Genomic DNA, 27,310 nt, shown 5'->3' with positions numbered 1-27,310 from the left:
GCGATGTTCTCCGCGACCTGGGCGGCCCGGTTGGTTAGTGCCAACTGCACTTCCGGGTCGGAGCTCTCCAGGGCCTGCTCCCAGTGTAAGGGGGAAGGAAAAGGGGGAAATGGGTCGTGGGGACACTCGCAAAGGGAATGGTAGCGGGTATCCGGCTGGAGACATTGAGGGCAAAGAGGCGAAGGGTAGAGATTGGGGTTGATGCGGTGTAGGAGAGTTCGGCAGGGGGTTGTGTGGGTTTGTAGTAGCCGCCAGTGGCGAGCGGCTTCATGGGTGAGGGAAGGGTGTGGGGGAGGATATATCCTGCGGAGGAGGCGGAAGTGCTGGGTAATATCCCGGTACGAGACTAGAGCGTCCCGGAAGCTGGGGGTACCGTGGGTAGAGCCAATAGAAGGGCCTGCTCGGGTGACAAGAGCTCGGGCTGTACGGTGGGCCGCTTCATTGGCGTCTGTTCCCGTGTGGGCCCGGGTCCACAGCAGAGCCACGGGGTGGGATGGTGTTCTGCGGGAGAGGATTTTGAGGGCGAGTGGGGAGATTAGCCCTGCAGAGAAGTTGCGAATTGCCGACTGAGAATCCGAAAGGACAACTCTGGGTGTGGGAGACTGTACTAGGGCGAGGGAGATAGCCGCCTCCTCCGCAGCGGTAGCTGATGTCGTATGTATCGTGAGTGCGTCCAAGGGAGGGCTGTCGAGCGATGAAATGACGGTTGTGGCGAAAGCCGGCTTATCGTGGTAGCTAGCTGCGTCGACGTATAAATGATGCTGGGAGGGAGGGAATGTGCGCTGCAGATGTCTAGCCCTGGCCAGTCGGCGGTCGGCGTGGTGGTGGGGGTGCATATTGCGAGGCAGTGGGCGTACATGCAAGAGTTGGCGTAACGTAGTGGGAATAAGGGAGGCCATAGGTGAGGGGAAAGGGGAGGTCAGGTGGGCCGCTGCGAGAAGAGCACGGCCGGGATGCGTGCGCGATAGTCTGGCTATCTGGGCTGTGCGGTGGGCTTCGATGATTTCATCGACGGTGTTGTGAATGCCCAGGGCTAATAGACGGCTGGTGGGGGCGCTGGGAGGTATTAGAAGAGCAACTCGGTATATGCGTCGTAGGAGGCAATCTAGTTTGGTTTTGTCAGAGGCATTGAGTTTGCAGTACGGGAGGTAAAACGTAAAGCGAGAGAGTACGAAGGAATGAAGAAGTTGCAAGCGTTCAGGTTCGGAAATGCCGTGACGCCGTGTGGTGATTCTTCTTAGGAGGTTGAGTGTTTGAAGTACGTGCGATCGCAGTTTAGTTAAGGTGGTCGCGTTTCCCCGGTTGGCCTGAATGGTGAGACCTAGCACGCGGAGGGAGGAGACATGGGGGACGATCAAATTAAAGCGCAAGTAATTAATAACGTTCGGAATCTCCACCCAAGGTCCATTTAATGAGTTGCACGATGAAGAAGAGGACCCCGGAGAGCGCAGCTGGAGGGCGCGAAAAAATCGAGAGGCCGATCAGAGCACAGCCCTCTCGGCAGTCGAATTGGTTGAGAGGTGATAGGGATCTGTATTGTCTCCCCTCGTGCTTAACATCGTATTCATTGGCCTTCCCGCTGCCCTAGAGCAAATACCCAACCTTCGGCATGCCCTTTATGCGGATGATATCACCCTGTGGACGGGAACCGATTACCTCGGGGGCATTCAAGAAACTCTCCAACGGGCTGCGGACACCGTGAACGCGTATGCCCAAGCCAATGGCCTCCGCTGTTCTCCTCAAAAGTCCGAATTAATAATAGTTCGCAAGCACAGCCTCAAATCTGACCCTGACAAAATCTCGATTACCCTCGACGGACACACTACCCAACTGGCTAGAGCCCTGAAAGTCCTGGGTCTTACTATCCAAGCCAACACTAGAAACGACCAAGCACTTTACAACCTCAGTAAAGCGATGTGATTCGTCGCATCACCAACCAGTACAAAGGCCTGAAAGAAAAAGATACTCTTCGGCTCGTTCAGGCCTTTGTCATCTCCCGCCTTACTTACGTCACGCCATATATTATCCCAACTCGAACCGACACCGACAAACTCGATCGCCTCAATCGCAAAGCAACAAACAAGCTTTGGGTCTGCCGATGAGCACGTCTACGGCCAAAATACTTAGCATGGGGCTCCACAATACCATAGATGAGCTCATCGAAGGACACCTTTCCAGTCAACGCCTTCGACTTGCCCAAACCAAAGCAGGCCGCGCGGTCCTTCGAAATATTCAATGGTCATGCCCTGACCAGACTCACCTGGTCACCGTCCCCGACACTTGGCGCCAGTCCATTTTTGTGTGCCCCATTCCCAGGAATATGCACCCGGACCTCCACCCTGGTCGTAGAGAAGCCCGAAGCAAAGCCCACGAAAAACTTTACAGCAGCCGATCCGACGTAATTTACACAGATGCGGCCAGTTACCCAGATAACCAAACTATGGTGGCAGTGGTAACATCTAAGAACGCCCTCATCACCGCCGCTTCAATCCGGACAACTTCCTCCCTGGACGCTGAAGAATTAGCCATTGCGCTCGCCCTTACCCAAACCAACTCCAAGATTATATTGACGGACTCGCAAGCCGCCTGCCGCAGGCTCTTGTCGGGACGGGTGTCCCCCGCCACATGCCGACTTTTGAATAAACATCCGCCTGCCCATCGGGTGGACATTGTGTGGACTCCCGCCCACTCTGCACTGACGGGCAACAATTTTGCTCATCAACAGGCTCGAGACCTCACTCACCGAGCCGCTGAGACCGGGGCTGTTTCCCCACCTCTCCTCACCTACCAAGGAATCACCCAATACTACCGATCCACGAGACAGACCTTCCCTAGTCCTCACACATCTTTGACCAAAAGCCAAGAAATCACACTCAGACAAATTCAAGGAGGTACTTTTCCCCACCCCATCGGTATGCATTTACTCTTTCCTACACAGTACTCTGATAAGTGTAAATTCTGCCACGAACCAGGAACTCTGGCACACATATTATTCGACTGCACAAAAAACTCGGACCTTCCGCCCCTGAACCCGTCCCCTTCCCCTGAGCAGTGGGAGATACTGCTGTCCAGCTGTCGACCTGAGGACCAGCTCCTGCTTGTGACCAGGGCTACGGCAGCCTGGACAGCACATGGGCTCCTGGACTGAGGAACCACTCTCGCATTATTGCGTAATAAAGTTGTCTCGCTCTCTCTCTTGGCAGTCGAAACCCGGCTCACAACTGCTGCTGTTGCCCGAGAGTCATCCACCGCGGATCTCGACAACTCTTTGGCTGTCTTGTGATTTGAGCTGGTAACGCGCTGGGCGAAAGAGCGTGGTCCTGTGATCAGCTGGAGGTGGGACCCCGGTTCACACACGCTTCTGTGCGCACGGGCGCCGATACCTACTCCATGTACCGTGCCTTGAATTCGTGGCGTAGAGCCGTTCATAGAAAAAGCCGTGCCCTGATGTCTCCGTCGACATCGCACTCGTCGCGACAAGACACCGTGGGGCATTTTCCTGTTAGTCTTCTGCCAATTTTAATGCTCCCACTTTAATTTAGTCGGGCTGTCTTACCTGCTTCCGTTAGCCATCGGCAAAGCAAAGGCGCACGGCCAGACAGGAACACCTAGTTGCGTACAACTCCATGGTGAAATGCCTAATTATAACAAGTGATAAATAATTTAGTGCCTGTTATACCCAATGGTGTATTGGCACACTGGGGCATCGCCGGGTACTACCGCTAGATGTAACCCCGGCCATATCAGCTTCGCTCAAACACCATGGCGCCGACTCACTGGACTCAGCGGCAGCTGTGGCGTGCGCAGATCTGGTTCAACACCGACACTGGCCGTGACCTTCCACCCATGCCGATCCAAACCGACGCCGTTATGAAGAACACAACGCAGTTATATTCCTCGGGAACGGTACCGCCATAGGTGGGTCCATGTTATTAGTACTGAAGTGGCAAAGTCGACCTGGACCCCTCAAAATGTTACATCTATGCCTCAGGAATAGCTCCAATATCTCTTGGTGAGTTGAAATGCGTAATCACGTAAAAACTCATGACGTAATGCAAACTTTCGCAACTGGAATAGAAAGATGGAATAAGGTATTTGATACGAGAACCTTAGAGATTTGGTTGGGTGGCGTCAGAGTACTCGCTTAGCTGTGCTCTGTAGGCCACATGCTCAGGGGAAGGCCCGTGTAAATGCGTGTTTTGAGGGGACGCTCAAAAAGTGCGTAGTATTAGGTCAGCCCTGTCGTTTGAATGGGCTCCGGTGAAAATCTAGGTTTATCCACCTACCGGAAGTGACGCTGTCTGAAAACTGCGGCCCTTCTTCGGAGGAATCGGCAACTTTCCATAAAGAGAGCTGCGCCGTGGCGGTGCTCGGGAAGCGGGCTCATCATCGGCCCCAGGAAGTGTACAAACGGCCCCCACCTTTGTTCTTCCCTCTGCGGGGGCAAAGGGCCTGCGCCAAGACCTCGACTGCGCCAAGTCGAGGTCTTGGCCTTCATTTTAGAGAGTGCCTGTGCAAGCTGGCGCTACAGAGGACGGCGAAAGATGAGCGGTCAGAGGTGGTGAGGCCTCGCTCCCCCTGCAGGCGGTGACCGTGAACGGGCAGCGCGTGGTTTCGGCCGACGCGGGCGGCGCCAGAGGCGGCGTCGTGCACGTGCTCAGCGGGCCGCTGTGGCCCGTGGCCGACCGCGACGTGCTGGCCACGCTCTCGGACTGCGGCAAGTACGACGGCTTCCTCACGCTCGCCACCGGCACCGGGGTGGCTGACCTGCTGCGCCGTAAGTTCCGGCGCCGACCGACCGCTGCTCTTCGTCTAGGCGGTGACGCGCGCGTGTTCTTTTCCGCAGAGGGCCAGCGGACCCTGTTCCTGCCCAGCAACGACGCACTTTCCAAGGTACCGCCCGAGGAGCTGACCGTCTACCAGAAGAACATCACCGCCCTCAAAGGTACGTGCCACAGTGCTCCGATGCTGCGCCCTTGGCAGAGCGCTTCTTCAATTTCTGCATCCTGTTGCTACTTCATCCCCGCGGGCCAACAGATTTCTGACATTTGAAATTGCGCTAGCGATTCGGGGGACTATTTCAGCGAAATAAAATAACAAATGTAGTGTCTAGAGTGCTGTCCGATGACATTAAAATTTTTAAGACTGAATTGAAACATGGCACAGCGTCAGCCGTTATGTAGTTATTACGTTTCAGTTCCCGGATACCAACGGCGGTGGTTAGAGTCGCGCTTGCCTCAATATTTCTTTTTTACATCTCTAGGCCGAATTAAGATTTTTCGTAGTTTTTCCAAATTTTATATGATTGTTTTGTTTGTAAGGTTATGCTAGGTTAGTTCGCGTTACATTACCTTGGTGATGCAGACTCGCCACTTTTATCTGCTAAACGCCGTTGGACACCGCTTTAGTGGAGCACCTGTAGTACCGTCGGACGAGGCACGGCCTTAAGCAAACCTATAAAAGGTATAGAATATCTCGCTCCCCTCTCGTTGCTTAGCTTAGCTATTAGTTCAGCCTTGTCGCTCTTTTGGAGTTCAGTTTTCTTCGAAAACGACTTTAAATTGATCCAGGGCTGATAAAAAGCAGGTGTCTGAACGTAATCGGGAGCGAAGGTTCCCGTTAAGTGACGGGCAGCATACGCTCTGCTGCACGGCCTGGCACCTGGAGTCGGAAAAAAAAGCATTCCACTCTGTGATGCTCTGTGGCGCGCGGCACAGAGGTCACACAGAATTTCAGTGAAAGGTATGAGCAAATTTGATATTGTCTCGACCGTTGACGGCGGTCCTCCCAAAGAAAGGCGGGTGCATACACGCATTCTTATGCTAATTCTATTGATCTTGAAAATTGTGCCTATATAAAACTAACGTATTCAAAATGCATATCCAAGAGATAAGATGATAAGCGTGACGTCTAAAACATGTTTTGATCTTGAAAAATGGGGCATATTATTAACATTGGCTTACGGTCCAAATCGTGTTTCGAACGGCTTGCGATTTGGTAGTGACCGCGTGGTAATCCCACACAGAGGAAAGTTCGTTTTTTCCAACGCGTGGAACCTCGGTCCTTCGTGGTTTCTGGACAAACAGAATACACGGAAACCTTGCCATATAAGATTTGTTTAAAAATAAAAAAAAAGGTGTTCACTCACCAAGTGCTCGTGCTTGAAAATGTGTAATTTTATTCTTGCCAGTGGAACAAACGTTGGGAAAAAATTGATTTGTCTGTGCCGGGTGCAGAGTTGCGGGTAGGGGGGTCACGAAGACTAATCCACTGTAACTATTGTTACTCCCTTTTCAAAAGTGAAGGAAAACCTGGAATTCCGTTATTTGGGTGATGTTATTAATTAATTAATTAATTAATTAATTAATGAAACACATAAATAATACTTCAGAGAATTACAAACAGCATGAGCTGGCGTGTTAGCGAAAGGCGAATAGCCTGGAGGAGGCATTGTCGCCTTCAAGGAGTGCAACCGTTTCGCCACATTAAACAGCCTGTTCGCATACGGGCAAATTAATTGCACGACCTCGTGCCGCCGTTCTAACCGCTCTTGGACACCGTGAGCCTCCTAGCCCTGCCAGATGAGACGTTCTTTCCGCCGTATTTGTGCTCACGCTTTCGGTCGCACGCGTGTGAGTCAACATGAGCAATTAGCGAGTTATGTCTTGCTGAATTCACAATTACGGCAGGAAGTACACATCGTGACTCAGATATCGTGCCTCCATTGTTTCCCCTGAGCTAAGTCTATTCCCGATTATTAAAACCAGCGCGAAGTCGTGAGGTGCACTGCGCACAAGTCCTGCCAGCCCAGGTACCCGTCGTTAGGGCGACGCCATCCTTCATAGGAGCCACACACCCCAGTTGCACGCCAGATGCCGGTATACAGCATCGAAGTACGTCCCTCTGCAAATGTTACATCTACGCTTCACCACGAGTTCCTCGTCCTCACTTCAAAGAGGAATTCAGTCAAGAACTGAGCTGGCGTGTTGCTCAAGGCACTAGAGACGTACATTTGTTACATCGCCTACTAAAGATCTTCAAGTAAGGTGAGCCTCTGTGACTGCACTACTGTTAAGCATGCCAGCATACACTCAGGCAACGTGCCAATGCGAAACGTTTCTCAGCAATGACCGCAGGTATTTGGAACGCGGTGATTACAATTGCTTCTACCACTAAGGACCAAGTTGACGTGCCTTAGAGAAGAACCACTACAGTGACGGTTACTGCTCCACACTGACATAGTAACGTTCATGCGCTCGCTGAACACTCTACCCCAGGCCTTTCAAGAAAAAAAGCTACATGCCCCCGGTGGAACGCGAACAGGTTTCGCTGGCTTTCAAAAGAGACAAGCCCCGCTCCCGGGGAATATTGGCAGTGGCCACACCGCAGATATGCTCAATCTTGACTGGGCGTCATGAGGCAAGGACAAGGAATTCCCACAAACGGCGGCTCTCGCGGGCTGCCGAGGTCAAGCACCGGTTTCCTGTTCACCTATCACGCAGGAAGCTTCAAAACCTCAGTGGAGCCGCGCAATAAGTTCACCTTTAAGAACACCCCAATTCTTTCCATTTTTTTTTCCGGGACTCGGAAAAAGCAAATTATCGGCACCTAGGAGGGTCCGCTCCAGATGCAGCCTAATTGTGAGCAAGCCATAATATTTTTCCCGGTTCCAAGTCTCCCAGTCTCTTGAAAATGAAACAGCAGCCACTAGCGAGTGAGATTTTAAATGGACGTTCCTTGACTCTGTTGTCTAACGCAACACAGGCGCTGTCGTCCCGAAACACGCACTCCTGGGCCAGACGAACCGCACTCTCAGGAAATCATTTACGAGAAAAGAATTTTACCCACACAAGAAGAACGTTCACTGAACGTCTTGGGGGTTTAAGGTGCGATAGTAGTCAACCAAATGAGGATCCTACGAAACCACAACGCAAGTGAAACAAACCACGATCGACGTACGGACTTTTTACAGAAGCATCCTATACCTCAGTCGGGCAGCGCAACTTTCAATTGCTGTTAAATGCGGCATTCATCTCCAACCACTTAGTTTCTTTAAACGGACCATGCAGACAAAATACAAGTTTGTCTCATTCGAAAAATTTCGTGTTCTATACGCCTCGAGCTTCGCGATCGCTGCGCCGCCTGCCGCCGCTTCTCCGCGGCGATGACGGGATTTGCGCTGCCTGGCTGATAGAAGCTCGTGCGTGTTCTGGTTCTGTTTTGCTCCTGTTCGCCTTTCCGCACCCCCTCCCCCCAAACAAAAAAAAAGACATCTTATGGTGACGTCTATAGCAAAGAGTACGTTTAGGTCACTTAAAAAGCAGCTGCGTCTTCGTAGAGTACGTGATCGCCTGCAAGAGCTAGCCGGGGACGCGGTTCTGCGCGCATCGTCGCCGCTCATCGGGGCGTCGGCGACGGTAGCAGCATATCACCCCTGTCACCTCCAAATACGTCAGGCACAAATGAATTCTACTGTCGCCTCGTTTAGACCTGATACTGGCACAGTGAGAGGTTGGCTTCATTTTGCAGCGTGGACAACGAATGCGGCTTCGTTTCGAATATATACCTCGCAGAAAAATATGTTTCGGGGATGTTATTACGCAATCCCGGATAATAACTTGTGCCTGTTATAAGAATATAAGCCATGCAAAAATTTTAAGTATATTTCAAGCCTGTGCGTCGTTAAATATGTACCCACACACGCCTTATAGCAAGAACCAAGGCAAGTTATTGAAACCACGGAAAAATAAATGTTGTGCAAATGCGGAAGAAACATAATAGCTCTAACGGAAATGAAAAAAAAGAATAGTGCAGCGTCTGACATGCTAAAGACCTTCGTAGAAACTTTAGCCTGGTAGGACAAACCAACTATACGCGAAATGCACTGCTATTTCGCGAGACAATGGGGGGGGGGGGGGGACGCTGTGTACAAATGCGGAGCGTCATCATGCAATGAAGGTTTTAGTAATCACACACACACAAATATCGTGTTCACTTTCCTTTTGTTTTTCGACTTCAACGAACAGCTGATCGTACAGCGGACGCATTTTTGGAAGTATACAGGCTAGGTAGTTCAACAAGCGATGAAAAGGGCTGTTGGAAGAGTGTGGCATTAAGTCCCTCTGATTTCCGTTTCTGCTTTATTCTATAGGCTCCCTGTGCCATATGACGATATTTCGAAGAAGCATTTAGTCGCGGACGCGGATTATATTCTAAGCCCGTCTCCACGCTGCTGGCAGAGGATATATGTAGCAGATGCATGTTTGCGGGCGCTCACCTCACGACAAGACGACTCTGTCGTGTGCTGATCCCCGAGTATAATTATGCATTGTCCATCGTACTTTTGGTGAATATTCCCGAAATTAACACAGACTGGCTTGTAAATGGTGGTGATCAATATCTGGGGTATAATATTGGCAAACGTAACTGGCGTGCTGTCAGGTATGAGTGCTCCGCTGATTATGTAAGCGCACAAAACTGATTTACATCGTAGTGTATAGCCGTAGAATGAACATCTGAGGAGCCGGTGGTTACGGAGACACTGCTAGTAAATTCAGGGCAGTGTAACTACAATCGGCTCCATCATACGTGGGTTCCGCGACGCTGGCCTGTGACACACACCTGGCGCTTATACAGACCGAATATACCACACTAAGATCGCGTATGAAACATTTACACTCGTAAACACACCCCATGTGCGAACAGAGTGTCTGCTCCACATAAACATGGATTTCAAACGAGCGCAAACGGTAAATCTCGGTCGTGAACGTGCCGCAAAAGCAGCTTCGACAGTGGGGAGCGGGACGCGGACTCCCGCGGCTGCTTTCGAAACGGTCCGCTAGGAGGATTTCAGTGGCGCCCCTACAGGCCCCGCTCGAGGCGTATAGTGTCCCCAGCGCTTGTCTGGCAGCAAACGATGCCGTATTGACTGAGAAATAATTCGATTTAGGTTTGAAATTTTGATTCTCACGTCAAATCATGTGTTTTAGTGACGCCTGCCATGAAGTCACAGGGTCGGGTATTCAGACGAAGTTCCAGTGCGTCATTAGGCTCTGCAGCCTTGCTTACCGTCAGTCCTCCCAGATGGCGATACCATACGGCGCCGCGGGCCGTTATCTGTCGTTGCTTTGTTTTTGAACGTATTTGCTCCTGGCTTATTTTTGTTACGGTAGAAAGTAATAGTTTCGTGAAACATGGGGTATGCTCGACAATCAGTGTCACGCAAGACAATCTCGCTTACGCCAATCGGCTGTAAGACAACTCCAAAGCTGCGGACTGCTCTTCAACTAAAACAAGCGTAGTGCGCCCAGTACCAACAGCAGTGCGCATCGGTATTATGTTTACGCGCATTTTCATAACTTTGATTGTTTACCCCACCATTCTTACTGCAGTAAAATGAATATGCATTACAGTTAAGCGCAAACATATAGTTCGGCAAGCTTATAAGCCCTGCCTAAATTGCGCTTGCTTTTGCCGGCTTCAGCCAATCGCAGAGCTTAGCTCATGTGACATCATAGGTTCTGTTGCGGGAAATGAGCTGGTGGGTCGCATGACCATTCCCTTTTTTCCTAATTATATAGCTTATGTGTGCGAAGTGTGCGTTAAAAGTTGTGTCAGTATGATTCTAACGGGGCTATCTTTCGAATTGCGTTTTCTCCGCATGGCCCCTGTAAAAGTGGGAACAGGCTCTTTTAATTATTAGTAGTGCAGGCGGAGTACTCGAAGAATAGGCGAAATCCCTCGGGCGACATTTGGAATACGGGCTTTCCTTTCCACGGTGCAACACAACACAAAAAGTTTTACTTCATGCAAATTTCTTAAAAACAAATAACTTCTCGTTACAGAACATCAGCTGGCAGTTGCGCTTCCGGTCCGCGGAAGAACAGACCAAGGGGATGGCAATATTACACATCAAATGTTCGAACACGTTGACGACGGCACACACGAAAAAATAATTTATTGAAAACATAAGCAACAATGGATGTTTTCAGAAATCCCGAGCTATTATAATTGCAATTCCTAAAGAGGGTAAAGAAACTCTTTAGCCACAAGTCATTGGCAACTGCACCTTACCACGTGTGTGCGCAAACTTTCAGAGAAAATAGCCAACAGACACCTGATATACGTTTGAGTGTAGGGTAGAATTTTAGAAAACTGTCCGGTCGGTTTTTGACCGGGGAATTCCAAGAATTGAACCCTCGTTACCTTCGACCAATATGCGATGAAAAAAAAAATGACGAAACCCAGCTTTTGAAAACGCGTACGCAAAGACGGGATATGCCCAACACACCCAGTGTGTGTGTTGTGTATCTCTCGTCTTTGTGTAGGCGTCTTCAAAAGCTGGGGTTCCGTCATCCTTTTTTTTTTTTTTTTGACGTGAGCACAGCAGGCCGACCAGCAAACTGTTCTGCTATGCTAGAGTTGAGTTCTTACATGAGCAACACTGCTAGCCAGTATTTTTGGATTTTGGACTCAGAGCAATCTTTTGACATGTCGCGGAGTTATTGTGTCTTGTTTGAGCTGCGTTGATTCGGCGTCAGTGGTGACATGATGTAATATTCATAACTGTCTTACTCTTAGCCACAGAATATGAAAAGTCATCGTTTATCGTGTCCACACCGCCGAGAAAGTTGCGTACTGCAGGATGTGTTATCGCTAGCTGCAGAAACGCGTTAGCGAAAAACCTTCAGATGTCAGCGCGCCGTCTGTGTCTGTTTGCATGTCGTTACGCGCTCGCCAAAACACGACAGTGACTTCAAGCGGCCGCAGTGGAGCACCTAGCGCCAGGGCGTTAATTTGTAGTTGATTAGTGCAACCCAATTTACTCTGATAGAGGGCGCTACCAGCCAGAAACCCGCCTCTATTAGCACTAATAACAGCACAAGTCCGGGTCTCATAAAATATCTCCTGGCGCACTATTAATACTCAACGCCTATTAAATGAAAGACTGATTAAGGCAACATACAAGTATGTACTATTTAAATGCTGATCCCCGAGTGCATCAACAGGTTCTTCTCAATCGGTAAACGATGATGCTATCACTACGTAAGTGTGAGCTCAGATATCCAGCCGCCTTCTATAATTCCTGCAGCAATCCAAAGTTATTTTACACAGCCTAATCAGCAGGCTGACCACAACTGCTCTCTCGCAGTCCCCCCCCCCCCCCCCCAAAAAAAAAAAAAAAAATTGGCCGCGTATTAGCTGGTTTCGCTGCAAGGTCGTCGAAAGACGATAATTTCCTGCCGCTTCTGCTACACAAGTCCTCGTCTCTCCCCCCGCCCAGCCGTGATGCTCTTCCCCTGCCATTCCCGTCCTGGCATGATAAATGCGATGGAAGCTGTTAAGAAGGAGGAGGAAAAACGTTTATTGAGCAAAACTTAAAAACAAGGGTGGGGGGCCTCCTCAGTTTAGGAGGCTGGCCCACTGGATCGGTCTGAGCTGCTCAACGCGCATTCTCACTGCTCGGGGGTTAAGGAAGGGAGAAGAACAGGGTGTTGATGGCATGGGAAGGCCAGGCGGACAGTGGTGGCAGGAACTTGAAAGTTATGGCAGTTGTACTCGAAGCGTGAGGGGGAGATGTGGGAGAGGATGGTGGAGTTATAGTATGTGCCAGTTTGTAGTCGGTGCCAGATTCGTGATTCTTCGACGGAGATGGTTCGGTGTGGCGGGGATACCTTCGGCGAGCGTGACGAAAGTGCGATAGGATGTCGGTGAAGCAGGAGGGAAGAGGGTGGAGAGTGGCCCTCGTAGAGGACGAGCAGCCTGGCCCTGTAGGGAACGCCCGGAAGTGAAGCTCGCGCGCCGCAGCATGTGCTGCTTCATTCCCTGGGAGTGAGGCATGTCCCCGGGTCCATACCATGGCCATTGTAGGTAGGTCGCGAATGGCTTTCAGTAGATGGAACGCCGTCGTTGGTACTCTTCCCAGGGTAATGTCGGCAGACTTGTTGAGAGTCGGTGATCATGGTTAGGTAAATGATAGGAGATTTCATTTTTACCGCGTCCTCCCTGCTGGTGTGCCACGTGCCACCTGGCACCGTGCCACCTGGCGCCGTCTTTTCCAGAGTGATGTGCACTCCACACACAATGTATGGACTAATGCACGAGTGAGTACGACTTCGCTGGCGCGTACAGTATTCGAAAAAGCATAGCTGAAGATACTGCTGACGGTACTGGTGTCGCCAACTGGCAATGACCATGGGAAACACGAATTCGCGGACTAAGGGACACAGCCAGGTGGCGCCACAGCAGCTTCGGCGGTGCGCAGTGCGCAGTCGACCTCTTCGGACGTGCTTTTCTGGTGCTCCGACAACAGCGTGTTTCTACAAGGAAGGACAGCGAAACGGCAGAGACAGCGGAGGACAGCCGAAGCTGAGTATTTACCTGCACGGTTCTTTGTCGTTGTGTCGGGTTTTTTAGCCGAGATGACGCGTAGAAAGCTGGTACAGTGTGGTAGCTGTCCGCGGCAGGTAGGCGCAGAGGAGTTTCAGCGGGATGGCGGCGAGGCAGGCGAAGGGGCAGGTACGTGTCGGTTATGCTTAGTGGTGTCGCGGCTAGAACGCGTAGAAGCGGATAACTCGGGGTTAGCTAAGCGGGTTGCAGAACTGGAGGCAGCGCTAAGTAACGAACGCGAGGAACGGAGGGCCGTTGAGGGAAAGTTAGAAGCAGCTGAGAGGAAGCTAGAAAGGAGCGTCTTTTCGCCAACAAATGACCAACACCTCGGCCCATGCAGCGAAGCGGAGGCATGCACCAAGGTGACACACAGGGCGGAAACAACGAAAGGCAACAGCTACTCCCACGTGCGGCAAGATAGGCCAGCAAAGCCAGTCCATAAGCCGGGTACCAGTAAAGAGCAGCACGTGGCAGATGATAGCGTGGTAATCATTGCGAGAGGCTCTTAACATGAAGAGGAGCAGCGCTGCCATATATTGGAAAGGGTAAAGGGGGATAAAGCGTGTGAAGGTGGGGTGTTTCCCAGGTCAAACGATGCAGACGGTGATGACTGCAGCGAAGGGGCAGCTGGCCTTGTCTAGTAAAGCTAGAGACCTTGTGGTGATTGCCGCGGGGCTTAACGATGTTCTAAAGGGAGAGGAGGGAAAACTTGGCCAGGAGATAGCGAAGGGGGTAAAGGACCTGCGGGCTACGGCCCCAAATGGGCTCATTGCAGTCTGCACCGTGCCGGAGGTGATGAAGCGCAGGGCGTGCACACCGAGCGGGCAGTACTCGCTACTAACTGCGAGATCGTGAGGTGCAGCAAGGAACTTGGGCTTGAAGTGATAGACGTGAACAGGGTAGTGGGCAGCATGGGATATAGGCAAGCTTTTCGGTGGGACGGGATTCACTTCAGCTCCAGGCAAGGAAACAAGGTGGGGTGGCCCTCAGCGCTCGTTCAGCAGCCACTGATGTTTTATTCATTGAGAAATTAAAGATTGTAAGCCAAAATTTCAATTCTCCCGCTAAATCGCGCATTTTCGGGATGTCGACAATGACGTATTCAGAGCGAGGCCTTAAAACTAAAGATAGCCTGCTGACCAGGGCTGCTACCGTTTTAGAGACGGCGGTTTGGTTATCTTGTCTATCGCCCGCTTTCATACATGGCGTTGCAATACCGCTGAAGTGCCAGTGTTTGCACTTTGCTTCTGGTCGAACTTGTACACCTGCCGCATTTTTATTACGGGTAATACTGATCGTTTCCTCAAACGTAAGCTATGACTCGCTAACATGGTCTTTTAAGTGACTGTGCCGCTTATAAATCAGGTGGTCAGTATTGTGTCAGACGAGTGCAACGCGTCCGATGGCGGTGATAGGCAGTGTCAGCCGCGAAAGTGCCGCACTAACTGCTTCAGTGTTTACTTGTTCCTTCGTAACTTTAATTGTTCCCCCCACAATTCTTACTGCTATGAAAAGAATATGCCCTAAAATTAAGCGCAAATAGCTCTTTGAGAAAGCTTACCAGCCCTGCCTGATTGGCGTTTGTTTTTGCCTGCCCCAGGGAATCGCACAGCTGAGCGCATGACATCATAGGTTCTATTGCGAGAAATGAGTATGTGCGTCGCATGGCCATTCCATTTTTCCTAAGTATGTAGATTATTTGAGCTAAGTTTACGTTAAAAGTGGTGTCGGTATGATTCTAACGAGGCAATCTATCGAATGAACTAAACTTGTGTTTTGTCTGCATGTCCCCTTCAAGAACGCCGCGCCTCATCGCCGCAGCCAGCTGCTTGTCCCAGTGGCGCAAGGCGCCCTTACTGCGAGTATTTGCAACATGACCCGCGTCATTACAGTGATTTTGCAGTGCTTATCAATTACTGCAGCTACGACAAACTAACTACAGAATAAAAATGAGCGCAATTTAAACACGCAGCCGCGGACATCCGGAGCCGTCGCTTCGCCTGAGTGATACACTGCATGAACCATTGTCGCTCTTTAAGGGGTACTGACATAACATTTTGAAGGCGAGATAGCTTCGGAGATGTATTGGTGTGAACGCACATATATCAGCGGCATATACATCCTAGAACATATTCAAAATTAATCTAAAAGTGTGCCCAACGCAACCGAGCACAAGCGGAGGACCTCGCGCAATCGACATCCCCTGGATGTGGAGTAAATAAACATACAACGACGCCACGAGTTTGTGTTGGCCGCTTCCCCACGGCCGACGTTTCTCGCCGGCTCGCCGCTCCGATCAGAGGTCGGAACTTTTGCTCTGCAGCAAAAGTTCCGACCTCACTGGGCAGCTGACCGCGACCTAATGTGTACAGCGATTCCAGACACTCTATTTTTATTGCTTTTTATTACACTGGACGCAGAAACACGCTGGGGCCATGCTAAGCACACTGAGCGAGCCGCACGGTCTCGCTGCGCAGCCACGGCCGTGAAGTGGCGCATGTAGCTCGAGCGATAGCTTGGTACCGCTGCATGAAATGGGGCTTATGTCCCAAACAAGGCAGCATATACGAGAAAGGAGTTATTGTTGCGATGGCGTATTGAATTAAAATCGTCATCTGCACCGCTTACGAGAGCGGCAATCGAATATACCCGCAGTGTCGCGCCTAACACGCATCTGTAGGGAGACGTGTAGGCAGACCGGCCGGCTGCTCCCAGCGCGCGTCACCCCACCCACTGCGGCGAGCGTCGCGCGTCGGCCTCTAACCGCGGCAGCAATTTGTACTCGCGGCGCCTGCATCACGTCCACGTCGCTTTTTAAATAAGCGGCTGACGAGATCAGTACGTAGGGGCATTAGCAGACACTGCCGCCGACGCGGAATCGACAGTGCTATAGCAGCTCTTCTCTGTGATATCCGTCCGACGGTACGTGGGCAGCTTTGTTTATACCAAATCCAGCCTTTCGCGACACCCGCTGAAAGCGAAACTGCGACTGGCCGCATTAAAACGTCTCCAATTAAACAACCGTCGCGCGCTAAAGCAAATGGTGTTTCTACAAGCGATAAATAGGTTATTAACTACTTATCGAAACAACAACAAAAAAACGAGATTCAAAATTTTTGTGTCAGTGCCCCTTTAACTTGTACCCGAGTACAGGCCAGAATGTCTTTCGCCATAAAAGCGCTCATAGGTGGAGCCGCATTGCCGGTTTCGCATCGCCAGTTGCCTGCCTTTCACGAAATTTCCCGCCGCAAGAATTTGTTAGGCCAAAAAAATTAGACATTAAACTGAAATGCAGCATACGGCTGCATTTCAGTCCAATGTCTAATTTTCCTCGGCAGAAACTTACTCCACTTAGGGGATTTCCCCTTAAATCTAGTCAAATACAAACCATCAGCTGTTGGTTGCCTTATCGCTCGACAAAGCGGTATTTTGAGTTTTAAGTTGGCTTTGCGTGCCCTCTTTAGGTTTCTGATGCTTTACCGCCGCCATGGAATGAGAGATCGGAATCTGTGGCACCTCTGGAAAAACTTCGGGCAGTCGCTGCGGAATCGCCATAATTATTTTCTGTTTTCTTAAAGGAGCATTAAAGACAGCCAGCAAGCTGGTTTCAAAGGAAAATATGACCTTCCCATAGCCATTTTAGCGTTGATTCGGTGCCGAAAGATGCCTTAATTGCCGAGAAATCGCTAATCAAACAACGCATTTCCATTCCTCATTTCCTTCGAAGCGATACCATTACGCAAACAGCGGCTGTTAAAGCCGCTGTTTGCGTCACCATAAACCGGGAGCAAGCGAGTAAGCGCTATTAATGCATAGCGGTATAGAAGCAACCGAATACAACGCTACCACGCACCCAACGGTTTCGTCAGCTCCGATCAAATCAGTCGGGCTTTGACGAACCATTTGCTGCTGCGGACCACAAAGCAAAATGTTTCTTCGTGGTATCCATGATGCGTATGGACGCTTAGTGTAATGACGCTTATTAGGACGTTCGTATTGGCGTCATAAAAGCCTATTGTCCTTTTTAAGACGCGTGAATGGGGCCGTCGAACCAACCGCTCGCGCGCAGCCCCGCACGCCACCTCGTATAGCGGCACCGCGGCCAGCGTGGACGAGTAGCGCCATCCGGCGACAGCCAGGGAAGACGTTTCGTACACTAGACGTTGCGTTGCGTTCACTTGAAAATGCTGACTTGAGGCAAAATAATCCTTCCCGTGTTTTATTGGCCCAGCAAAACCACGCAGATCGTCATGATAAAAAAGGCTACGCCCACAGTACTATACAGGGGTCGCCCAATTATCTGGCCGAGTATTGCACCAGGTATTGCACCGAAACCTAAACGAACTTGTTGGCGTTTGGGTTCACCGCGTGATCTATCGGCTGACCTTCATGATATTGCTTCTAGCGTTCTTTTTCTTCTTCGGCGCTCAAGCAGACACTGCAAGAACTTCCAGTAAAGATTGTAGAAACTTGTGAAGACGTATTGTTAGGATATTTCTCAAGCAATTTTAGCCACTTTTGGGCAAGTTGGGCGACGACATGTCCAGTGTTGGCGACACCTGTCTCGACGTTTCCGCTATTTAATACGCGTAATAGTTGTAAAGTCGTGTTCTCGGTGATCTAATCTATCGATATAGAGCAACGTGTATTTTGTACACAGTGTCCCTTTAATGATCTACGCTAATAAAGTACAGCTCCCATGCTAATTTTTTTCGCCTGTATCTCCAACATGTTCATCATTAGTACGATCCCTTGAAATAATTCTGCCTTTTTCCTGGACGCAGAGTTTCTGACGTACCACATCGTGGATGGAATCTACTACAGCCACGACCTGATGGACGGCCAGTACCTGAAGTCGATGCACAACGGCTTACCCATCCGGGTGAGCGTGAACGTGGACGGCTGCAATCGTACGTACCTCATGATGACAATCGCCAGGGCATAACGTCTAAGCACTTCATTTGAACACGCCGCCTAATCTTGCGGGAGACCTTCGCTTCCTACAGTCTGCCCCGTGACAAGAGCCAACAAAAGACCCCCTGCGCACGTTTGTTTCAAAGGGTGCCGTTAGACGAAGAAACCGGAGTCTTTAACAGCTAAGCGTAGGGAGCGAGTATTTCGTCTTTTCTGAACCATGCAATCAACGAAGAAAATACAAGTACATATATGGAAAATTATGGTTTACCTGTTGAAGAAGCAGGGGCGCGGGTCGCTGGACATGGGCGATTCTTCATGGAACTTAAATAGTGAGAGTGATAGTGCGGAGCAGCTGCTAATAGCCAGCAGCCAACAGCAAAAACATTAGAGTCCAAAGTCGCGTAGACGGACTGATTATGAACACAGTCGATGTCATGTCCGTGTTAGCCGATTTATGATACTTATGCTTCCACCGATGTTTACCGCGCCTGTGGCTCATGCGCTCGGTTGAAACCGGCCTAGATAAGCGCACTTCCGGACCACCGCTTGTCCTTTATAACGACCAAAGGCCCTATCCTCAACTGCACAAATTCCCGGGAAATTCGCCATTTTTTGCGTAAGCACAACGTAAGCAATCAGTGACGTGATGTACGTATAGACGTGATGTACGTATTCAGTGCAATTTGACGCTTCACTCATAAAGATCATAACCAAGGTATCAAATATTGTGCATAAAAGACATAAAAACACTTGACATGTACTTCAAAAATTAAGACGGTAGCTGAGCCTGGCAAGAGAAACACATTTCTGCAGGTCAAAATTGTTCGAAGGTCAAAGGTGATCGAGTAATGTTGATTCAAAAGCGAGCGAAAGGCGGATGTCGAGCTAAAGAACACCCCACAATTTTTTACCGTATCTATTTATTTCTTTCAATCGTTTTTAGTAACATAGTTGGGCTCTATGCTTCAATGCAAGCTTTGTTGCGTTATCACCTTCCCGGCCTCCACCGCCGCCACGCCATTGTCTGTGCTGCGATGTTACAAGTTTATGGCGTGATCACAGAAAAAGACGGCCGCGACCATCGCTTGTATGACACACGAGAGCTGCGAAGCGCTACACCTGGTAACCGCGGAGCGTACCGATGTCGCTGATTCACTCATTCGTCAAGCTCAACTTCAATCAGCGCTGTAATAAACAAAAAAGTCACTTTTATTTTTTTTTCTTGAATTCGATCATGTGACCTAGCAGCGTAGTAGGAGGAGTGTTGACGAATGCCATGCATTGGGTTCTCTTTGTCATGGAGAGGCATGTACTGCCCTCGTATGTTGCTGTTACGCTAAACAAATATTTTTCATTTTATTGCCAAACATAAAAGCAAACTACGGCACGTTATTTGTATTCTCCGTGATTTCTGACTTGGAAACAGTCAAAACTATTACTTCTTTAGGTAGAAAACCGCGCGTCATGCGAAACTGCGGCTACTGCAAATTCACTGACATTTCGCGGCGCCGAAGGTCGTGGAAATTTTTTGCCTATACTTCGCGGCAAAAGCAACCGCCATTTGCAAGCTGTTACGTATTACCACGTCATTTTAACACAGCCTCAAGGTGCCAATGTGTGGCGTATACATCCAATTCAACTGTTTAAATTACGTCATGCCTTCTCAGCCAATCACAGAGAGGGCGTGTATTACAAGTAGTGTTGTTAAATAGCAAAGACCAGCCTACGTAGTCATGTCCGGTGCATTTAGTCTAGTTTTTCATTGCCGGCCAAGAATTATGCGTTTTCAGTAAAGAAAAATAAGGCAAACTTTAGAAGTGGTGCCCGTAAACGTCATGAAACGCCAAAATGACGAAAACACACACAACCGCTTCGTCAACCGGAAGAACGTGACCAAAACTGAGAGCCAATCAGAAAATACTTCCGGTAAATTCCCCAGTTCCCTGGGAATTTGGGCAGTCGAGAATAGGGCCCCACGTAATGTGTCTGCGAGCTTCATAGGGCAAGACCTTTCTATCAGTTGTGGTGTCCTAGAGGAATTTACGCAGTACCGGTTTGCTCCTGTCATGCGAATGACAATCTTTCTTGGAGGGGCTTTGCCGTTTTTCCTCATCCTTCCCATCAGTCGGCACATCGTCATGCGCTTCTGTGGAGCTTTCTTCGGGGTATTTGTGCCTGCTGGTCTTAGGTCTGCATGGTTTCGCCCTTTTCATGGTCTTTGTTTCGATGTCATTAACTTCAAATCTTCACGTGTTGCTTCGAGCAACCCAATCCCCTCCAAATCCGAGCTACCGCGATGACGACACGTGCCCTAAGGCTCCGTGCGGGAGTGTGAGGTTTGGCCGATCTGTCGATGGTTCTGAAGGGCCGCCATAAAACTGTTCGCTGAGCCCTATACTCCTTTTTATCCCCCAAAATTGTAGGAATACCACGTCACTTCAGCGAACTCCATGGCTTTGTCGCAGCTCTGATCACCCGTCAACTTTATTGGAGGTAATCGAGGCAGTTCACAGACTGGAGTATCGAGTGTCATGAAAGACGTCAAAGTGTCCTTTGCCAGAGAAGCAGAAACGGCCACCTCCTCTCTTTCCGTTGAGATGGTTACCGATCTGCACAGCAGACTCAGTGTTGTTTGTGATCGCAATGTGTTCTTCGGGAGCCTTTGTTACGATGTCATTGTTGAAATGGCTTTGCAACCCTGGAAACCGTGGGTCTGTTCTAAATTTGGTCAACAAGATACAAGTTTAGAATGCATCTGCGCTTTCAAATTGTTCCGTTAAATCATCCAGGTCGACAAGCTCTTCAATCTTTAGAATTGCATGTTTTTCCATTAGGCTTTTCGCGAGGAAAATCAGCTTACCGATTGATAGTTACTCGACATTCATCTCTGATTTTATCTCACCGGTCAGTGCGGCGGCGTCGTAGCGGACTAGGCTTCTTTGCTGGCAAAGGGGCCTCCACGTGGATTCTCGGCGTTGCGAATGTGTGTAAGTCGTCGAGAAGCGTCATGTTAGGGGGAAATCAGAAACCATTCCTCCCAATGGTCGCCGCTAGGCGTCCGCCAAGAATCGGTAGCGTTGTTAAGGGCGTGTGATCAGGTAACGCTTTGGCGCGTCTCCTACTCCTTCTTGGCTCTTCTTCACGGCCGTCAGCGATCAGTGGTCACTCGTTGGCGTTTAGGCCCATCGTAGCTGTGTCGAACACGTCATCGTTGTTGGCGCACCGCATTCAGTTTTCCAACAGTGTAATCATTTCCTCCTGGTCACGGCACCATTTTGTTGAAAAAACAGGCGCGGGTCGCGGGAGGTGGGTGATTCTTTATTGGGCTGGTGGAACTACTATGCAATGATGGCGATAGTAGAGAGCAGCGGATAATAGCCACCTCTTCTTCGTGTAGAATATTTTTAACAGTGGTTGATGACTCACTAAAAATCGCCCCTGGCCATTAAGGAATTCTGAGAGAAAGAGAGCATGGTCCCCATTTTTTAGGGCACCATGCTTTCTGAGAAACCAGCCCTCACGCATTACATCGTACAGCGTCTGTGATCGGAACAGCGACTCTTTTCCGCAGTGTTTCGACCGTGTCAGGTTAATGCGTGTTATAAATCCATTAGTTGGCATGAGTAGACAAAATAGTTTGCATGGTATTGCCCCTTCAAACCACCGCTAACTTTTCCGGTAACGGACTTATTTGTTAACAATACAGGTTTCAGGATTAGTTTCAAAGTTCAATAAATTGTAACGAAAATGACAGGACATTCCCAAACAACAACAGTGCTGTGACCATCGCGTATCATCACCGCCGCCATGCTTTTGGCATCCCGTCATCTACCATCATTAGCAAGATTCCGAAGAAGAGGATCTGATTGCTCGGCATCGCCCCTCAGGGCTTCATCAGTGTTCGAGCTCTCCTTAGCACCAATAAACCCATTTCCGAATTAAGTACGAATGACGCCATGTTATTGACGCAACTGTCTCTGCAGTCAGGAAAGCTTGCAGGGCCCAACTGCTCCCATCGCGAGTGGATATGTTTCGGCGTGAGATCTTAATTGTCGTGGCATATGAAACGTTTCCGAGGGGGCGCGTTCACTCGGGATTTTGAATGCTGGCAGAAAATGCGATCATTTATTGAAACATTGAGCACTGGGGAGGTACGTCGAGTAGAAAGTAGTGCGTGAAATTATGAAAGGCTGCCGGGACCCGCATTTGCGAACGCGATACCCCGCTTAAAATAAGAGCCCCTATGCGGCCTCCAAGCAGACCAACGGGCCGTTTATCATTAGGAACTCATGGCACAGAGCTATGAACGAAGAAGTGCAGCGATATATGCCCTTTGCGTCGTTCCAGGTCCGAAAAGCGCAGAGTAAAATATGTAGGTTAGAAACTATGTATCACCGTACGCGATCGGGGGCCCTATTCTCGACTGCACAAATTGCCGGCAATTCGCCATGTTTCCCGGCAATTTGCCGGAAGTCTTTTCTGATTGCCTTTCAGTTTTGGTCACGTGCTTCTGCTTGACAAAGTGGTTGTGTGTGCTGTCGTCATTTTGACGTTTTATGACGTTTACTGGCACCACTTCTAAAGTTTGCATTATTTCTCTTTACTGAAAGCGCATAATTCTTGGCCGGCAATGAAAAACTAGACTAAATTCACCGGACATGACTACGTAGCTGGTCTTTGCCATTCAACAACAATACTGCTCGTAATACACGCCCTCTCTGTGATTGGCTGAGAAGGCGTGACGTAATTTATACAGTTCGCGGGAACGATCACGTCACACATTGGCAACTTCAGTCTGCGTAAAAGTGACGTACTGTTACGTAACAGCTTGAAAAATGGCGGCGGTTTTTGTCGCAAAATACAAGCAAAATAGAACAAAAAATTGCCCCGGCTTTCGGCGGCGCGAAATGTCCGCCAATTTGCAGCAGGAGCAGTTTCGCATGCACGCTGTTTAAAGCATGTTTCCTACCGAAACAAATTATAGTTTCAACTGCTTCCAAGTCAGCGACCATGGAGCATACAAATAACGTGCAGTATTTTGCTTTCATGTTTGGCAATAAAATAAAATATTTGTTTGGAGTAACCGCAACATAAGAGGGCAGTGCAAGCCTCTCCATGACAAAGAGAACCCAATGCATGGCATTTGCCCACACTCGTCCTAGTAAGCTGTTGGGTCACATGATCGAACTCAAGAGAAAAATAACAAAGAAAAGTGACTCTTTGGTTCATTACAGCGCTGATTGAAGTCGAGATTGACGAATGAGTGAATCGGCGACATCGGTGCGCTCCGCGGTTATCAGGCGTAGCGCTTCGCTGCTCTTATATGTCATAAAAGCGATGGTCGTGCCGTCTTTTTCTGTGATCACGCCATAAACTTGTGACATAGCAGCAAACGATGGTGTGGCGGCGGTGGCGGCAGGGAAGGTGATAACGCAACAAAGCTTGCATTGAAGCAGAGAGCCCTGCTACATTACTAAAAGCGATTGAAATATATAGATACGGTAAAGAAATTGTGTGATGTTCTTTAGCTCGACATATCCGCCTTTCGCTCACTTTTGGATCAACGTTACTCGGTCGCCCTGTGGTGTTGACGCCAATTTTGACCTGGTCAGCCTCAGGTTTTTCTGGTCAGCCTCAGCTACCGTCTTAATTTTTGTAGTACATGCCAAGTGTTTTTATATCTTTTATGCACAATATTTGATACCTTGGTTGCGAATATTTATGAGTGAATCGTCAAATTACACTGCATATCGTCATAGCTATAGGTGCAGCACGTCACTGATTGCTTACGTCGTGCTTACGCAAAAAAACACGGCGAATTGCCGGCAATTTGTGCAGTCGAGAATAGGGCCCCTGATGAAGTGTTTCGTAAGTGTAAACGCTGAAAAAGTAGCGCGCATGCGTGCGTGGCGTGGGCGGGCTGCTCTGCGGGGATGGAGACAGCCTCGTCGCCTGCTCGCTCGGACAGCGACGGTTTTTACGTATGGCAGCGGGCCCACCAGCTTATCTAACGCGGCCTGCTGCTGAACCCGGCATGTGTTCCTGTTTATCGCGCCCCGGATCTTCATGCTGGCCGAAGAAAAGTTCTCCCCGGTAACGGCACCTGCAAGCGGAAGCCGGAAATCTACAAAAGCTGCTGCCGGATAGGCCTCGACACATAGTCGGAGTGAGAACAGTGTAGGAGATACAGTGTCCCAACGACGTTCATGGGTTCCGATCCCAGCCCCCGCGTCCTTTTTTACATGCGCATGTAACGCGTGTAATCTGTATTGCAAATAGGCTTGTGGACAGGTCCATTTTTCCTTTACTAACGTTAACGAAAAGACACTCGAGGCAGCTTTACAAGCGCTACGTGTGTTGCATGAAGCCTAGCCGATGCTTCATATTCGGCCACAAATTATCACCAGTTCGCAAACAGTGATCCCAGGTTAATCAACGCTTGAGGGGTAACTGGCTTACTAATTGACGTTGTCAGCAAAAAGTATGTTTGGGTTAATATCCTGTTTGTTTATTTTCAACTGGCTGCAAACCTGTCATATCTTTGCGGATAACGCTTGCATATTATCTTTGAAGGCTAGGCAGGACTAGTGTCACTAAATAGAGAAGTTGTTGCCCAAGACGCCCAGCGCATGCGTCAGGCTAGGCAGGATCCAGCATTTGCCGCCAGAGAAGCCGAGCGTAGTGTCAGTAGGTAAGGTCTTACAGTACCACCACTGAGACAGGCACGCAAGTCATCAAAGGCGGACATTTTAGCGCTCATCAGTGTTGCGAGGTTGCCGCATCTACGGCCTCGCATCTACGTCTTCGACCGGATCGTAGTAGTTTGTTAGCAACACTACCGGAGATGCAGCAAAACGGCATCTTTGAGCACAGTTCTGCTGGTGAAATGCTGTTGCACGCGTTTTTATTCTCATTGGGAACGACGTCAGTCACGTGCATCCGCCGAGCAGGGAGGACGAGCTAAGCCTACAAGAGTTGACCTACTAAAACGCATAAACAAGAAAATGGCGGCGCCCATTAACCACGGAAGTCTAAACAAATTTCACGCAATGCGAACTGACCAATGGTCATGCCGGCGGCACGGAACAATAGGAGGAAGGAGTGCCGACACTCTGTACCCGCTAGCCGAACGCGAGCGACAAGCCGGCTGAGACGACGAAAAACATTTCATACCCTCCGCCATCACCATCTGTAGTGGTTTACCACAGCTTTGCTGGACATCCGATTTCGCAGGGCGGGATGGCGACCAATATTTTTGTTATTCTTGGAAGAGGGGCAACAAGGGAAAAGAATTGAAAGAATTGGGTGAGTGTATACAAAATACATTGCACTGCGCTTCCGCTATCAAACTAAGGAAGGGAGACCTAACTGAGATGTTAATGTTTAACTTCTTGCAATGCGCTTTGATTATGAATTAACCAAAAATTCAGGAGACCGCGTCAGAAGGACCAAGTTTTAAGGCAGAAAAAAAAGTGCCAAAAGGAGTAAAAATCGCGCACGACCTTTCAAATCCGAACTGCGCTCAGAAAATTGGCGCTCGTCTCAGCTAATAGTCAACGCTGTCATTATAGATGTTATTGATTGAGCCATTAACAGTTGAAAACAGTAAGAGGCAAACCTCAATCTGACTGCAGCTAACTTGAAAGTTGCGCCCATTTTAACCGATAGTTTTGAAGCATGTGAGTGCAGCTGTGTACTTTTACAGGTGCTGCAACTAATTTGGGAACGCGAGCAGCCCTGCGTCACCAAGTTCTAATGCCATGTTCTCGCGCGCACGTTAAATTTGTTTATACTGAGATAAAAAACATTTATTTTGGACGTATTCCTCGTGTACCAATGTGAGTACAATAAAATACAACTTCGAAATAATGCTACAGAGGAGAGGTAATGCTACATACTAAGGAGGGATAGCGGAGGACATAAAACCGCGCTATCCTATACCTGCATCCCGATCGAGCCGCGGGAACCGAAGCAGGGCCTACGAGACGTTCTTCGCCAGCGTCTTTTTCTATCAAAATAAATGCGAAGACGGTACCTTGTAATAACATTAGCCAGTGTTTGTCGATTTCACAAGACTGGCTGCGTATTTGCTCGCTTCGGTGCAAATATCCTCGAAGGACGGTAGTCTTCTGAAGCCCGGTGCTGAGGTAGAATGACGGAGGAGAATCAGTGCAGTGGAGGAAGAGGAATAAACTTTTACTGAATCCGAATTTGACTCCGTGTGTGGAGGCAGACCAGTGGGGGGACTCTTTAGACCAGCAGTGCCCGGCTCTGGCTGGCCATCCGAGCCCGTCTCACCAGGTTACGCTGGGATCGAGCCGAGTTCAGAGCTGGACAGCTGCGGCGCCCACTGTGAAGGGGAAGGGTGGGGATCGGAAGGTAGTTCAGGTGTGTGGGAGCATTCCCATACGATGCGATAAAGGGTACCTCTTTCGGGGAAAAACTTGCCCTGTGGTGAGTAAGAGGTGGAGAAGATCAAATGCCATTGTGTATTGTGAGGGAAGGTCCGGGTTTGAATTTGGCGGAGAGTGATTTCGTCAGCCTTTGTTAGAGAGGGGTGAGGTGGCGGTAAGGTGCGACGAGATAGCTTATAATGTGTGACAATGTCGTTGTAGGTGAGTAGGGGGTAGGCATCCAGGGTGGGAGGGGGGAGTCGAGGGCAACGGCCCGGTGTATAACTTCTCGGGCTGCGTCGTGTGCCGCTTCATTGCCGGCCAACCCACAATGGCCAGGAGTCCATAGAATGTGGCACTCCTCGGGGAAGTAAGTGGAGTGTTCGATGATGTGTAGTGGAGCCATAAAAAAATCAAAGGCCATTTCTTAAGAGAACAAACTGACTGACTGCAAAAACTGACGGTTTTGAACTGAAAAACCCGATATATATAAAAAAATTATAATTTCGTGCTACCGTGACGCAATATGGGCAGTAATGATATATCATGGGCCAGCACTGAGAACGCAGTTGCCATTGTGTTAACTGTACGTTAGCATTCAAGTGATGCGA

The 27,310-nt window shown here is 49.5% G+C and overlaps 1 protein-coding gene across 1 annotated transcript in view; it reads left to right on the top strand.

Annotated features, from left to right (window-relative positions):
* The window catches only part of LOC144162808 (uncharacterized), a 58,326-nt gene that overhangs the window by 29,064 nt on the left and 1,952 nt on the right, over nt 1–27,310 (top strand). Inside the window, exons 3-5 of the mRNA XM_077693475.1 lie at nt 4,585–4,777; nt 4,847–4,945; nt 18,174–18,299. Coding sequence (XP_077549601.1) covers nt 4,585–4,777; nt 4,847–4,945; nt 18,174–18,299 — 418 coding nt within the window. The remainder of the gene's footprint in view (nt 1–4,584; nt 4,778–4,846; nt 4,946–18,173; nt 18,300–27,310) is intronic.

The sequence above is a fragment of the Haemaphysalis longicornis genome, unplaced genomic scaffold, assembly GCF_048455015.1.
Source record: "Haemaphysalis longicornis isolate Haplotype H1 unplaced genomic scaffold, Haemaphysalis longicornis Haplotype H1 scaffold_1, whole genome shotgun sequence".
NCBI lineage: Eukaryota > Metazoa > Arthropoda > Arachnida > Ixodida > Ixodidae > Haemaphysalis > Haemaphysalis longicornis.
The sequence above is the reverse complement of the archived record's forward strand: the minus strand, read 5'-3'. Positions and strand labels throughout refer to the sequence as shown.